The sequence below is a fragment of the Nematolebias whitei genome, chromosome 2 (assembly GCF_014905685.2).
Source record: "Nematolebias whitei isolate Nwh7 chromosome 2, NemWhi1, whole genome shotgun sequence".
Taxonomy (NCBI): Eukaryota; Metazoa; Chordata; class Actinopteri; order Cyprinodontiformes; family Rivulidae; genus Nematolebias; species Nematolebias whitei.
This window is the reverse complement of record NC_056499.1, coordinates 3,279,055-3,295,650: the sequence shown is the minus strand read 5'-3', so window position 1 is coordinate 3,295,650 and position 16,596 is coordinate 3,279,055. Positions and strand designations below refer to the sequence as shown.

Genomic DNA, 16,596 nt, shown 5'->3' with positions numbered 1-16,596 from the left:
TATATATATATATATATATATATATATATATATATATATATATATGTGTATATATATATATGTGTTTGTGTGTGTAATCGTTTAGATAATACATATTTCAAAGCCTCAAGTATATTTAATTGAATTTGTTTAAATGTACCTTTGGGAAACTATTTAAAAAGTAAGAAACAACAAAGAATATATTTTCTTATATGAATAGTTAAAGTGTTTTTACCTAAAAGTTTAAGCCACATTTGTGATCAGATGCCAACTACCATATGTGTTCGTTTACCTACAGAAATAGTCAAAGGGACTTAAAAAAGTCAAATATTATACATATGTCTGGAAAACTACAGGAGTATCTTTCAAATTGCACCACATAAATCAGGATACATTTTTCGACCCAAAAAGGAAGAAGCTGGTAAAAGATAATGGATGGATTTCATACTTACATTCAAAATGCTGCCAAGCAAAATGTGCCTCAACGGTTCCTAAATGAACATAAAATAAACTAAAACTTTTATATATTGTTTTGGCGGTGATGTAATTTTCCATGGGACCAAATAAAATCTAGTTTTTCTAAATCAAATCGGCAGAATGTTGACTTATTGTCCTTCAGAGTGTTGTTTCCATCGACGCAGCTCGTGGTCGGACCAGCTGCAGTTCGGGTTGTGGCCGCTAGGCGGCGACGGAGAGCCCGGTCCGTGTAAAAACAACATCTCACCTTCTTTCTTTAGTCCAAGTCCTGGAGCACGTTTGAGTGACCATGGAGTGCGTTCGCAGTCATGTAGTTCAGCGCTAATCCTCCGTGAATAGTTGAAGAGAGGGGGTCTTTCGTGCGGACACGAGGAGCCGGACTCGGGCCATGGCTTCGCGGGAGGAAGGCGAGCTCTTGCACGGGAAAACGAGGCACCAGGACGGGTCTGGAAGTGTAAACAGCTCGGAGGGCTTGAGGAACGGCTACGTGAAGAGCTGCGTCACCCCCCTTCACCAGGACCACCACAGGGGCTTTTTGTTCACCGTGTGCAGGATTTGCAACGAGGACATTTTCAATTCCAAACTGTTGAAGGTCTCGGCTCTCCACGTCGGCGCGCTCGTCGTGTTCGCGGTTTCGTTCCTCGTTTCCAGGAGCCTGCAAAGTGACTCGCCGGGGGATTTGCGGACTTTAGTGTCCGGCTTCTCGCAGTCCGTCAGCCCCCTGTTCAGCATCGGATGCGCCTTCTTCTTCCTGACCTTTTACCTGAGGAGGAAGAAGCAGCAGAGCAGCAAGCCGTGGCTCCTGTCGCTGCCTGCCTCCTGCTTCCTCGGGGACTTTCTGGTCGTGCGCTTCTTGCAGTGGGGAGAGGACCCGCACCACATGCACATGGTGGGCAGGCTGTTCTTCGTGCTGGGCTGCGTGGGGCTGCTCACGCTCATCCCCACGCTGAAGCTCAAACACAGCGTGCTCGTGCTGGTGTTCGCCAGCGCCGTGTGGCTGCTGTCCCTCACCAGCCTGAGCGCCCTGCCCGCAACGCTGCGGCCGCTGTGCGCGTGCTTTGCGGGGCTCTCGGGCTCCCTGTGCGGGATCGGCTTCGACCGCTGCTACCAGCCGAGGGAGGCGCCGAGCGGGCCGGCCAGCGCCGAGGAGAAGGTGCCGGTGATCCGACCCAGGAGACGCTCCAGCTGCGTTTCTCTGGGGGAAACGTCCACCAGCTATTATGGAAGCTGTAAAATGCCTCGGAGACCCTCGCTGCCTTGCATTTCCAGAGAGCAGGTAGGTCATGACCCCACACCCCCACTCCACCTGCAGGGGCAGCTGGAAATGTCTCAAAGTATCCAGAATCAAGTTGGTGCTCAGACTCAGCAGCCAGGTATGAGAACAACCTGATGCCAGGGAATGTCAAAGTTCTCCCAAGTTTTAAAGCGAATGTAAAAAAAGTGACCCTGAACCAGTTTGAGAGTTATTTTCCCACTTATATTTGTACGCTGTACTGAAATGCGGGTATGCGCTCGATGTAAACAAAGCAAAGCAAACTGGAGACACGTGCAGCAGGCTGGACGTCGTCCGTGCACGTCAACAAATACGCTTGGAACAGGGTTTAGGTGGAAGAATGAGAAAAATGAAAACGCGCTGGAACTGGGCACTGGAACTGCATCAGCGCCCCGGCGTCGAGCTCAAGTGGCTGTAAAGTAGAAGTTTTTCTTTTGTCCCCCTCCCCAGAATAACCAGTTCACTATAAAAATGTTCTGCTTCAGGAGCGGCCACGCTCCAAAACAGAGGAACGTCCGGAAACGTGCGCAGAGTCTGCAGCACACGCATTGCGTGGACATCACTACACAACAGCTTAAACGAAGACAGACCGAAATCGACGAGACCTCGTCTAATCTAAAGTATAATGCACCAAAATATTTGATATTGCAATATTAGTGCGTACAATATCAAAACCGCAGAAAGTTTTTCAAAGTTCTAGATTTGGCCGTGAAATGAAGCCCTGCTCGTCTAAATGCCGGCAGGCGGAGGGTGTTGGAGAACGTGCACGTTTATCACAATCAATAATGCAGTATTCAACACTAATATTGCAATCACGTGGTTTCCCTGCAAGTGCAGCTCCACTACATAGATGAAATAACGACGTCGCAATAATCCAGATGTTCCTGTCAGTAATTCTAACCACTGGTTAACTGGCTTCCCCTTCGTATGTGTCCCAGGGTTTAAACAGAATAATAGTGAAGCGTCAGGGCCCGTCCTCAGCCGGTTAGCTGAAGAGCAACTCACGTGGCCTCTGGTTAACTAGCGGTCGACAGCAGTGATGGCGAGCACCATCAGCAGTGCACGTGCACATGTTCTCCGCTTGATAGGAACCTGCACAAACTGTGAAAATGAGTATTTACATCCAGAAGTTGCTGTGGATTTAGAAAACTCTGGTCTTTTTCACTTTCATGTTACTTTTGCAAAGGTGTCGTGAAAGAAAGACTTGTCATGCTGCGTGCAGCGTGTTCAGGACAAACCGCTCCGTGTGCACATGCTGTTGGCGTGACGTGTGTGTTGGCATCAGCTGTTTTTTACAGACGAGCTGTAGTGATGTCCGGCCGTCACGTCCTGCCAGCTTGGTCAAACCACGAGAACCAACACTGACTTAGATCGTCTTCCTTACGCTGCATTATTTATTTACTGAATTTCATTTGACCCGGTTGTGTGTTGCGCTGTTGGCAGGTCAGCACTCACACGGCATTAGTCCTTAGAATAAAAAGGTGCACGTTTAAAGACGTGCACTGGAGTTTGACCGCTACACCGCTCAAACTGTGGCTCAAGAGATCCAGACGTTTTACATCCCAGAGTAGTTTTTGTGTTGAACACAAAAAAAGTTAATTCTTCTTAAAAGTTTTTAAAGAAACTTTTGTTTTGCAGGCCGCAGCTTAACCCTTCACGCGCGTGTTTAATTCAACGGGTCGTGTAATGGTTTATGAACTGGTAATAAACGTGATCGAACTTCTGAGCACACTGGTGATAACGCGCTTGGACTCGATCCTGTCAGTGAGTAAGGGTGGTTTGGAGCGGAGCGCGTCGTGGCTGCGCTCGCAGCTCGTTGTGTCACTTTGTGGCGCCTTCATGTCAAAGTGGACGGCGTCACAGGAAAGAGTTGCAAAGAAACTATTTGAAAGGAGTCACTCAGGGTTCACTGCTGATGTTCAACTTGTTCTTCATCTTCGCACACGTTTCGCACACAGAACATCCCCCCACTCCCACCACTGTGACAGGGTCACTGGTTTTTGTCTTTCACTCGCAAAGACCGAGGAATTGTTTTTCTGCGAGCAGCTACACGTGCGTCAGCGTGAAAGATCGGACGCTCTAGTTTAGCTTCTTTTTTTTTCACAAATAAAGTTCATATAAAACAAAGACGATATTAAAGGAAAATGTGCGTTGGAAACTAAAACACAGTGTTTGAAACCAGTGTAGCGTATTTAATGTTATTCCTGGATTTATGATCGCTCTCTTCTTCTGCCTTCCGCCGTACACGTCGCATCTGTCCAGATGTGTCTGATGAGGTGGAACATGCATAAACACGTCGTGGGCCGGTGTTGTGCCAACAATCATTTGGCTGCCAAACGGCGGGAACGTGCACGGGAGGACTTTAACAAGAATTTAAGAAACATTTGTTGAATAAAGTTTGTAGGTAGAAGTGCTTTGTTTACATTCAGTGCGTACCTGCATTTTAAAATGGCGTATCAATATATCGGTGTATGGGAAACCCCTGGAGTAAAGTTGTTCAGACTGCACCAGTTGATGTACTGGTGCAGTCTGAACAACTTGTTTGTGGTTTGGAGCGAGTCGTCTGTCCGTACGTCTGGTAGCAGGACTCTTGTCTTGCTTCGTTTGGGTAACGACAGTCCACTACAGTCAAGTCAACTTTATTAATAGAGCACATCTAAAACAGAACCTGTTATCAAAGTGCTTAACAACAACAACAAAGGGTGAAAACAATAAAAATAATTTACTGGTAAATATTTGCAGATTTTAGACAAATGTATTTTCCCCTTTTGGATGAATACTGCGCCGCCTTGCAGTCTACTTTATGTTTGATTTCAAAGTTTGCAATGGGTACTTTAAAATACAAACTGGTTAAAAAATATGCAACAGGAAAGCGCAATTAAGTGTTTTAATGATTATTTTGTTTGTGTGCGTAATTTAGAGTGCATGTGCAGCTGCTTGTCTCCCTCCTGAAGTGTTTTATACTCTGCAGGGGTTTGTCTTCAAATGACAGGAGTTAGTTTTGTACTTTTCTAGTACATAATACTGACGTAGTTTCTGGAGGCTAACTTGCTCGAACCCTCGTTGGGTTCACTCCTCGTCAGGCCACGGTCACTCAAATCAGACGGGAACATCATTTTGTCATAAAACGTCCAAACGTAGTTCTTCTGTTTAATATAACAGCTGCTGATGGAACAGTGTGGGTTCTGTCCTGGCTGTGGGACACTGGACCAGCTCTTTACCCTCACTAGAGTCCTTGAGGTGTCTTGGGAGTTTGCCCATCCAGTCTACATGTTTTGTGGATTTGGAGAAGACATTCGACCGTGTTCCTCGAGGTTCACTGTTGGGGGGCGGGTCCAGTTCAGTTGTCTTGGAGAGACTCGGAATTGAACCGCTGCTCCTCCACATGGAGAGGAGCCAGTTGAGGTGGTTCATCTGGTAAGGATGCTCCCTGGGCGCCTCCCTAGGGAGGTGCTCCGGGCATGTCTGACTGGGAGGAGACCCCGGGGAAGACCCAGGACACAATGGAGAGACTCCGTCTCTCAGTTGGTCTGGGAACACCTTGGAGTCCTCCTAGAAGAGCTGGAAGAGGCTGTGGAGAGAGAGGTCTGGACCTCCCTGTTCAGCTGCTGCCCCGAGACCTGAGTCCAGAGCACGAGGAAGATGATGGATGGATGGATGGATGGATGGACGGATGGATGAACGGATGGATGAACGGATGGAAGCGATTAAAAAAGGCTGCAGTAAACAGAAAGCAGAAGCTGCAGCTCAGATGCGGTTCGTTTGGGTCAGATGCTGTGATTAGATGATTGGTTTTAGGGAAAAGATCACTGAGGATAAAAGTTTGGACAATGTTTTTGTTTATATTTTTAAATATTTGTCAGATTTCTAGAAAATTAGATAATTTGTCACAACTTTGAAGAACCGCTACTGCATGTCCTCATCCATTTATGGGCCTGGAGTTATAACTCAGAACCTTTTTAAAAGTGAAATGCCTAATCTAGTGTTACATCATCTGAGGAGGATTTTCAGATATTAGCACATATTAACTACATATGTTGTCCGTACGCTTTTCATGCACAAGTTTGATCTAAGGTCATCGTATGTTTAAAAATAACTAAGTTATAGACATTTCAGTCAAATCTTGGAAACAAACTTTTGTATATTCTCCCATGATCGCACGGTATCGAAGGATCTGCTCAGACTGACTGTGTTGGGACGAACTCTCAGCACACTCTGTAAAACTGACTGAATCAGTTGTTTTTGTGTTTCCGGTTGCTTACCTCTGGTGGCCATCTTGAATTAGGTTGATTTGAAAATGTGCGTCCATGATAACTTTCTGAAAGTCTCATGTCCGTCTGCTCAGTGCCTGTAGAGATATTGTCATTTCCAGACTTGAGTACACCTGAAGATAAGCCACACCCCCTAAATACATTTAAAAAAAGTTTTTGCGTATATAGGTCGCACTTGTCTATAAGCCGCAGGTGTCTATGTTGGAACATGAGATATTTACACAAACATTTTTTAAAACGTTTAATTAAATACTGTAGCGTGGCAGCACACGGCGACTGACAGATGTGCATCTTGTTGTAGATCAAGAACCAACCACCAGATGGCGTCTTATAAACTTTATCTTACTGTTCAACACTCGGAGTGAAGCCCACAGGTCGTCATGGCAACAACCTCCCTCCCTCATGGTTACTGAATGGCCTAACACATGATGAACACATGAACTAACAAGAACAGACTAATCACTAAAAGAACAAGGCTAAACAGCTAACTGCAATAATTAACAATTAACATAAATTGGGGGCCGAGATGGTGTAGAGGCAGGGCAGCCGGCTTGGGACCCAAAAGTCCCAGGTTCGATCCCCAGTCACTGCACATCACGTGGTGTCTCTGGGCAGCACACCTCATCCCCAAAAGCCTCCCAGGCGCTTTCAATAGCTGCCCACTGCACCACCTGGTGGTGGATGGGTTAAATGCAGAGACTAATTTCGCCATTGTATGGAAACACACAGTGCTGACATTGTGATGACATTATTATTATTATTATTATTATAAATGTTACCCATAATCCCTCTGAGGCCATGTGACCGACAGTGAACGGCAGCAGAATGCTACAATACGTAGCGCTAACATACACGAGTATAAAGTTTTTTTTTTTTTTTTTTGAACAGTGCCTTTAACACAGCTGGATAAAAAATAAAATACTACCAGGAAGTCATTGATCATTATCGTCATCTTCCTCCTGCGCTCCCCTCCCTGGGGGCACAACGAAGAGGGGAGGAGGGAACGAGGAGGTCCCGTTCCCTCCTCCCCTCTTCGGTCCACTGGTTCGACTGTGACCTGTTCAGTAATTTCATTGGTCAGATTGTTTTAACCTTTATTTATGCAGGTAGTCTCATTGAGTCATGAGGACCCACCCCCTGAGAGAGACGTGTATTGGGCAGCTCCGTGAGCGCCCGGGTGTGACGAGGAGAAATGTCTTGGTGGCGTGAAGCTTGTTACCCCCCCCCCCCCCCCCCCCCCCCCCCCAAAAAAAAAAAAAAAAAAACCAACAACATAAATTAGCTGCAGCATTGTATAAGCTGTGGTGTTCAAAGTGTGTGAAAAAAGTAGCGGCTTATAGTCCGGAAATTACGGTAACGACTCACTGACTACAGTGATTTATTGAAAGAGCAGTAAGAGTTTTGGGCCACTTGCGGTGCGGTGGTGCAGTGGTTTGATGAGAATGTATTTGTCAGACGGCACATGCAGCAAACGCGCTTGTTGTTTTATGAAAAGCATGGGATGGCAAAATGTTAAAAATGGATCCAGGTTTATGAGCTGGGCCGTTCAGAAAGACTTTGATCATCTTTACATTTGTTAAAGAAAAAAACGAATAGTAAACCAAGTCCACGTTGCAAAGAAGAGAACCTCTGTTTCTGTTTTATAAAAGTTTGCAAAACATGCAAATTTGCTTTTGAATGAAAAGTCTTTACAGACGGGCCTTTTTTACGCTCCCATGTTCTAAACTGGATTATGGTTGAGAATGCACTGGCGCTGAGTTACACATATCTGGATTTACCAGGAAAATCTAATTTTCTCTTCTGCAGACGTTCTTAAAACGGACCGTCAATATTTTTAGTACTTGTTGAAGTTCACAGAGCTGGAGCTTCACAGGAGTTTGTTACAAGCAAATACTTGATTTACCGTCTGTGAGAAGTTGTAGTTCTCCTAAATGATTTGAAACGTCAAATCTTAAAGGAGTAGTGTTGGACTTTAATGAGACGACTCGTTCACTTCGGATCCGTGTGTGTCGGACACGAAGGCGTCTCGTGTTCATGATGTCATCGCTTGCATCATCAGAACGTTACAGTTTCACACCAACACTCGCGTCACCTGCGCCGAGAGCAAGAATTAAATGCACAACTGAGGATGCATAATCAGGATCATGCATTTAGTCATAAATTTCCCTCAAAGGTCAGTGTCTCAGCTTACTGTGCGTGCACGTTGTGCTGCTGCAGTGCACGAGGACAGTTTCAACCTTCCAGCCTCTGCTGCGCTGCAAATGATCATCAACAATAATCCATGAAAATGATCAATCGTTCTTTCAGTTTGAATATTCCCAGTTTATAAATGTTAATATTGTTAACTCTGTTTGCGTTACTATTTGCTCTAATTGATCTAAAATGACTCATTGTGTTTTAATACTTTTTAATGTGTAATGAGTGAGCAGCTCACTATTTTAAACTGGAGAAAATAAATGAGAGTGTAGTTATTACCAACAAAGCTCAATAATCCAGCTGTACAATCCAAGTTATTACCATTTATTTCAATTGGACCTTTTCCAATTTGGGCTTTTGTGTCTTAATCCGTGCACGTTGTGACTCTGAGCTTAGAGGCCAAACTGGCTGTGCGGTGAAGAATCCAGAAAGCGGGGGCCTTTTTTTTTGTGCTTAGCTGTACGAGGGCAGGCGGGGGTAAATAAAACACTTAAGTAACCCCCCACCCCCCGTCGAGCCGGGCCGTGCAGAGGACGCTGCAGGGAGAGCGCTGCAGACGCAGGGCGGCTCTGTCACGTTAGCTCGCCGTTGAGCCATGTGGAATGATATAACATTGACGTCACAGCCCAGTGACGTGCCGCAGGGCGGCTGCGACGAGGGGGAGAATTAGACGTTTTATTAATTGTGTGGCAGAATATAATCTCTGCCTCGAGCAGCCGAGGCTGAACGGACCGACGGGGTTTAGGTGGAATGGGTGACAGGGATACTTGGACGTCAGGTCAGCGTTTTCATTTAGAGAACGAGAAGAAAAGAACGAGAAGAAAAGAACTCGAGGCGTTTTAAAGTTTGACCGTTTTATAAATGACAGCTGTTGCTCTGGAAGCAAAGTATTGATCAGTAAACTAAAGTTGATCAGATCCTCCCTCGTTCGTCTGTCGTGGGGCAGAGCTCATTGTCGAGTTGGACTTTATTATTATTCATCATTATTCCTGCAGGATAAAAACCAAAGTGTGACATTTAAGTGGTTTTAAGAGAAAAATAAAATAATTCAAGCTTAAATATTTTCGCCGTGTGCTGCTTCAGCCGCTGCATGTGTTTTCTGTGGAGACGAAATCTTCTGCATTTACTGAACGTGTCTCCTTTGTTTTGATCCAAAACAGAATCTGTGTGTGTGTGTGTGTGTGTGTGTGTGCTGCACTCAGTCAAATAAGCACTGTCTTGTTCTCGTGTGCAGACAAACCACACACTCATCATCTTTTAAATACAGTTTGATTTTATAATTCAAATAACGTCCAACAGATTAAACCTTGTTTTTATTCTCTTAAAACATGAGCACCATCCGTTTTACATTCATGTTCATACGATGTGTGTGTGTGTGTGTGTGGGTGTGTGTGTTTGTTTTTAAATATTGGGGGAAAATGTAGAAAAAGCTAATTCTAGCATTTTAATTTTTTTGTCTGAATTTTATTTTAATTTATTGTAGGTTTAGTTAAGATAAACTCTCACTCCAAAAATGTATATTTAATATAAACATTTTTGTGGAAACAGTGTTTGTCTACCTTTTTATTTCAAGTGATATTTGTCAGTCTTGTATTTTTTATTAGCTTGTATGGAAATAAAACGGCTTCAAGTCATTTTCTGGCATTTCTAGTTTATTTTTTATGCAGTCTTAATAATGCAGGCCTTTATTAATTATAAAGCAGATTTTAACGTCACTTTTCTAACTGATGGCATGTGGCCTGAGCCGAGTGTTTCCTGTTTGTTCTTGAATGTCAGGTGGAGTGAACTTGTTTGTTCCAGCTCGTTGTGACGGCCACATAAAGATGTCTTCATTAACTGCTCACGCCACACGTTCATTCAATCATCTGAACGTCTTCAAAGATCTGAAGCTGAATCAGTCCTTGACCGGCTAAAAGCGCCAACCGCCCTTTCACATCAGAATTAATTTGCATGGGTGCGTTAAATTTTTCATTGCGGCAGTTGAGCCGGGAGAAAGGGTTAATGTAAGCGAGGCTGTGCGTTCGTCTGGCTGCGGAGTGAAACAGGATGCAGCGACTGCGTTGTCAGCCTGCTGCTGTGAGTGCAAACAGATGAGGAAACGCTGGAGCGGGTACTCCAAAACTGGGGTTGCCCTGGAAACCGTTTGCGTCACCATCTCCAGCAATTAGCTTGCAGCTCTTTAGTTTTCATGATAGGTCTAGCAGAGCTTGGCCTCATGACTGTGGTGTCTGAAGAGCCACCTTCCAACAACGGCTCATGAAGTACAAGCGCAGGATTTTATTCTCTCCTGAGCGTTTTGTTTGAAAAACAGTCAGGAAGTCACGGTTATTTCACGGGTATCGGTTTGAATACTGAAGTCTTGTCCACTCCCGTTTGTCCCGACTCTTCCAGTTTGTTGTTGAGCTCCAGAAACTGGGGCCGGTGAATGGGATGCTGAACATTCACCGTCAGCCAAGTTCCAGCTGATTAGAGCCTTTTCTTTCCCCTGCAGTTGTCGTGCCAGCCTCTTATGCTCCGCTTGTTTCCATCACACCACAAACTGATAAATGAAATAAAATTCCTCTATGAATGGGTAATAAGAAACCAGTCCCAACCCTTACACGTCTTTCTGTTTGTAACAAAGTGACGCTTTTTCCACTGGCGGGGCATTTTTCTGCTGGACTTGTCTCTCGACATTTTATTGATGTTTCGCACAACGCAAACATTTCAGGAAGTCGTGCAGCTAGACCTGTCACGATAAACAATAAATCAATTAATCGCACGATAAATGAAAACTATCGACCTCGTTTCCATTTATCGGCTTTATCTTCGTGTCTCTCTCTTTCTACTGAAGACACTGGATGACAGAAGGCTCAACTCTGATGTTCTTCACTGACCCCTCTTTCTCTTTTATCCATTTTAACCGTCCAGAATTGTGTTTTTGGATCGTTAAAAGCAGCTAAGCTACGAGCTAAGCTAACAGGCCGACCTCGGGGAAAAACCTCCGTCTTGTCGAAGCTCCAAAATTCACGGTTGAAGCTCGTGCCTTCGTGTAAAAAGTTGTTTTTCTCTGCAAAAAGAAGTTGAGAACTTTTTTTACTGATTTAAAAGGTAAATCTGGTCCTCTGGACATTCAAAAAAACAAAACAACAAAAAAAATGTAGAAACGTTTCGTCTCTCATCCGAGAGACTTCCTCAGTCTGAGGAGCTGTATTCAGCTCAGTCTCTTAAATACCTGGATTATTGAGCATGCATCAGGATATTTTTTACTGATTCTTTTATTAAAAGCTTTGTGTGAAAAATGCTAAAGAGCTCAAACCACCTCGAGCGTCCGCCATTTTGAGGACCGAAGAGAGACAGCCCATGTCACGTCAAGGGGCCTCCCTCCTATTTGTCTTAAAGAGACACGCTGCTCGCCCCCTCACTATCCATCCTTCAGTTTAAACAGTCTTATGCTGCCATCCGGTGGTCGAAAAAATATACTACACACAAAACAAATTCAACATTTCTTCATAAATTTGACGATAATTACTAATTATTGTCAATTTCAAACAATATTATCGTTTATCGCAATAATTTCTGAGTCAATGAATCGCCCGGCAGATGTTATCGTGACAGGCCGACGTGCAGTTTTTGAGTTCAGGATGAGCTTGTTGAACCTTTCATGTGCCGTTTGTTCGGTGGATGTGGCCGATGGCTCGGCTGCGTCTGTCTGCTGACGTTAAAAGGTAAATGTAGTCAATTTACCTGCTTTTTAAATGAGCACATACCATAGGTTTTACTGACTGTTAATGGTTTCCAGACAACTTTATTGAAATGACATCATCCTTTCCTTCACTTCTCACCAAAACACCGTAAAGTAAATTTCTGCAAAATGTTACTTCGCTCACGTTCTTGTGCTCGCCTCACTTTCCCTCTGAATCTCTTTCTGTGCGCCTCTTTTGAAAACCGTGTCAGCGCTGCTGCTTTTACACCAAAAGGCTGTTGCTAAGTGACGGTTGACGTCAGCCGCAGCTACAGAGGAGGGCCTGTGTGTGCATGTGTGTGCGCATGTGTGTGCATGTGTGTGTGTTTAGCAGCCGAGGGCAGATCCCACTGAAAAGGGCAAAAATTGAAGCACTGTTAGTCACAGCAGCTCCAACAAACAGGATCACCGTTTCCACAAACTGTACACAGTTTATTCAGAGGAGCACGTGGTGCAGAGTAGATCCTTCAAGGAAGACAAAGTTTAGGTTTTTATTTTGAGAAACTGCTCGTGGTTAGTCCCCGCCCCCTTTTCTTCACTTTTTCTTTGGTCTGTCGCCGTCTCCTTAGCTTCTCACTTTAACCGTCTGTTTTTTTACCCCTCCCCCGACACACTAAAGTCCACTCCTCATAATAATGTCAGATATTGAAGGTGCACATTTTTTGTCTTGACAAAGGAGCTTTACTGTTCTGACTGTTTCTGGGTACTCTCACTCCCTGCGTTCTCCACATCTGGGCCATTCTTTCCTGCGACGGCATGAAATTTGACCTGTGCGAGAATCCAAAACAGTAAAACCAGTAAAAAGGCGATTTCTTTTTGTCTTGGTACAGGAGATGCATCCTTGTCAGAGATGTTGCATCGCAATGACGCAGTCATTTATGTCCCAAAAACAACAATAAAAAATAGGGCCCGTCTGTTTGGAGCGGCGGTTTACAACAGGTAATGATGATGACTGAGGTTACTGCAGTGAATAAACAGACACCGGCACCGAGAGGCCGACGAACCGAGACCTGTTTCACCAGCAGCTCCATCATGGAGAAACTCCCCAGCCCCCTTTTCAGCCAGTACTGTCTCTGTGGCTTGTAACTAAATATTATACAGCGGTCCCTCGCTACTTGGCGGTTTGTTTATCGCGGTTTTTCAAAATTGTATTGGACTCGACACACAAATGGCTGATTGATGGATGAGCGGCCCGGTCGGCATGAAATTATTTAAAATTAATTAGTTTAAATTATTTAAAACGTGCTGCACCTTTGTGCAGCCCACACTGCAGGATAAACTTCCTGCTGCAGCTGATCAGCTGTTCACCGTGCAGAGCGGAGAAGTGGGCGTGGCCAAGATCGCTTGCAGGTGGCTGAGAGCAGCGGAGGCAGGAGCTGAAATTTAGAAACATTGTTTAGAATATTGCAAGAGTGTGGGAAGGGTTTAACACGCCTTAATATATATATTTACAAACACTAACATAAACTACTACGTACTACTTGTACTACTATTCCTACTTTGCGGTTTTTCACGTATTGCGAGGCTTCGGGATGGATCCCCCGTGAGATAAACGCGGGACTAGACTACTGTAATCCTTTTTAAATACGCACAAAAGGGTTTGCAAGAATGGTCTGAGTGATTTTATTGAACATTAATTCGTAGTGTTTACAGAATAAAGTTTTCTTCTGTTCTCTCACAAACTGCAAAACATCTGGATTCTCCTCATCTACAATAATATGATTGATTATCAGTATTGGGGCCCAAGGAAAAAAGAAAGAGAAATCCATATTTTATTCATTAATATGTGTAAATTTGCTGCTGCGTTTTCTCAGTCGGGGTTTAAATTGTATAAAGTTTTCTTACTTACGCTGATATTGTTGAAATTGGTTGCCAGTTGGAGTCCGCTCCGTCTCTGAGGATGAGCGGACTCAGAGTGTGGGCGCACGCACGGCGCGAGTCGGCTGGGGGGGAGCATGCATGGATTAAAGATGCAGCGTGTGCGTCAGAAGGTGAACTCTTAACGGGCGCACTGATCGGACAGAAAGTTTTGTGTTACTGTTGCTAAGTGATTGTGCACGTCAGGTCAGCTGTTGCACGTGTAAAAAAACTCAGGTCTGAGCAAATGAAAAATTAAAAAGTGGCACAAAATCCATTTAATTGGCTCCAAGGGGTGCGTTAACTCTGACTCTGCTTCTTTACGTTCTGATGATTTCCTTTTGTAAATATAAATATAGTAATATAGTGATAATAAATATATATATAAAATATAGTAACAATTTTCTTTTCATGTGTTTTTTTTGTTCATCAAAAGGTAAATTAGTGACCCTCATTTTTAAAAAGCATTACTTTAACATTACTCAGTGATTTTTTTGTTTGTGTTCGTTTTGAACTTTAATCACTTAATAACTGTATGGCTTATTAGTGTATTCTATTTTATTGTTGTTTTTGTTTACAGTAATTGTTTTTCTTGAAAACATACGAAAAAATATTGCTTCATGAATACGTGTTTATGAAATAAAAACCAAATAAAACAAAACTTCTAGCATAGCCTAACGATTGCAGCTGGAAATATATATTTCACTTGTCATTAAACACTTTTATCAAGGTCAAGGTCAAAGTTTCTTTATTGTCATTCGCACCTCGTGGTGGAATGAAATTGTGTATACAGGGTTCCTGTTACATCCAACAAAAGAATTGTAAAGAAAAACAGTAGTAAGATCTAAGATATGAGCACTAATGGTGCAAAAACAGTTTGATGCAATAATAATTATTGATCAGTGCAGACTTTTCTAAAGAAATCATTTGCATGACGTGCAACAAAGTTGCTGTGTTAGCATAATGCTAACAGGAAATGATACACGTAATTCTCTCTTAAAGTAAGAAACAGTTCAGTTAGTGCCTCCATAGTCCAGTGTGTGGTGCTTTATGGTGATCATTTTTAGTCACGTAAATGCTGTCACAGTTTTCAGGTTTTTGCCAACAAGTTCCAAATAAAAACGTGTTATTTGATACGTGCCAAGTTGTTCCGGTACTGATGTGGGTGCTCGTGTCGAAGACGTGAAAATGTCTCGACAGTACTCCAAGAAAAGATCCTGCGTACACGGAGCCAGCTGAGTCCGTGCGGGCCCAACCTTTGTTCCCCTCTGTTTACTAAACCTTGTTGGTGTGACTGTGGCGAGCTCTTCCTGTAGTTGTGCGTTTCAGGTGACAGGAGCGCTGCGTTTGTGCGCGCACGTGTCAGTCAGCCGTCACACTCGTCTCCGTCAGCTCACCTGGGTGAGTGCGCTCGTGTCGAAGACGAGACACGGACAGATTGGTAATCAATGGGCGGGCGCTGTTAAAGCCGCTGCTGCTGGCAGGTGACGTTAGAACTCTCAGTCTGCACAGGAGGTTTTGAACAGATCAGCTGCAAACTGCAGCTTCTTCTGTTTACATGTCTCCATTAGTTTTGAACTTGTTTAAAATGTGCTCGGTCTGTTTAATGTAATGGGCCGGGCCGACTTGGTGATTTATGTTTGTTGAATGCAACAATAGCAGAAGATTAGTATCTACAAATAAATTAAATACCCTGTGCTCCGTTGTTGAAAGAGGAATCGTGAGTGATGCATCCTGTGATGAAGGTCAACTTCAAATATTCTCTCTGTAAATAAGCAGAAAGATTTATTGTATTTAAATGAAACTATAGCTAATAAAACCATTTTAAAGCCACGGAGGAAAGTGTTGTTCACAGTGCTGTTGTGCACTTTGGATTTGTGTTTCAGCTGAAGTTTCAGACTGACGTGCACAGAATGAGTTTGAGAAGACGTTTGTAGTCATTGTAGCGCTCAGCTGGTCCTCTGAACTTTTCCCTGACTAAAAACTAGCAACCTCACCATCTTCTCTGCTTAACGCTGATCCAACAGCAGGGCCTTTGTGTTCGTCACCGGAGCCTCGTGCACGGTGACAGTCTCACTTCATTATTTGTTCGCTAAGCACCTGCGACTCCATGATATGAAGTACCAAATACCCAACCCATGTACCGGCCTACGATGGATTATTCTTGTGTTCTTGGATGTTTGAGCAGAATGTATTTTGTGGAGAGTTGCACTGCTCTAGAACTGAGCCTCTGCATTGACACCATCTGTTTCTGTAGAAATACTCAGTAAAAAACTACGTTGTTGCATACTTACCTCGTACAAACAGCAAACAGAAGAATATCATCTCATATTACTCATTGTTTTTGGTTAACGTATAAATTATGTCCTTCATCGTTTTGTTTTTATAAATCATTAACTTGTTTCCAACCATTTCTAATGTAGAGTTGTTTGTGCCAGCACGGTCAGACGTGCATTTTACTTTGTTTTTTTCCAGCTTTGGGTTTTGATGTTTGACCTAAAAAAAAAACTAAACACGACTGAAAGAACCTAAAATAAATCAACAGTGTGAAAATGTTTAAACATTTGGGATTGTTGTCAAGTTTTCTAATACTTCACTCCATTTGATGCTTTACTGTAAAAACGCTTTACATAATTTATAAGTTGTTCATTCAGCTGAGGCTATTTATATAATATAATGTAATATAATACATACACAGTAGTCCCTCGTTTATTGTGGGGGATTTGTACCCTGAAGCCCCGGGATAAGAGAAAACCGCCAAGTAGGAAAAGTAGTACAAGTAGTAAGTAGTAGTTTATTTTATATACAGTGTATATATA

General features: G+C 43.5%; 1 protein-coding gene across 1 annotated transcript in view; it reads left to right on the top strand.

Annotated features, from left to right (window-relative positions):
* The first annotated feature begins 844 nt into the window (after window positions 1-844).
* pde3b (phosphodiesterase 3B) overlaps window positions 845-16,596 on the top strand; it is a 69,718-nt gene continuing 53,966 nt past the window's right edge. Inside the window, exon 1 of the mRNA XM_037692729.1 lies at window positions 845-1,732. Coding sequence (XP_037548657.1) covers window positions 845-1,732 — 888 coding nt within the window. The remainder of the gene's footprint in view (window positions 1,733-16,596) is intronic.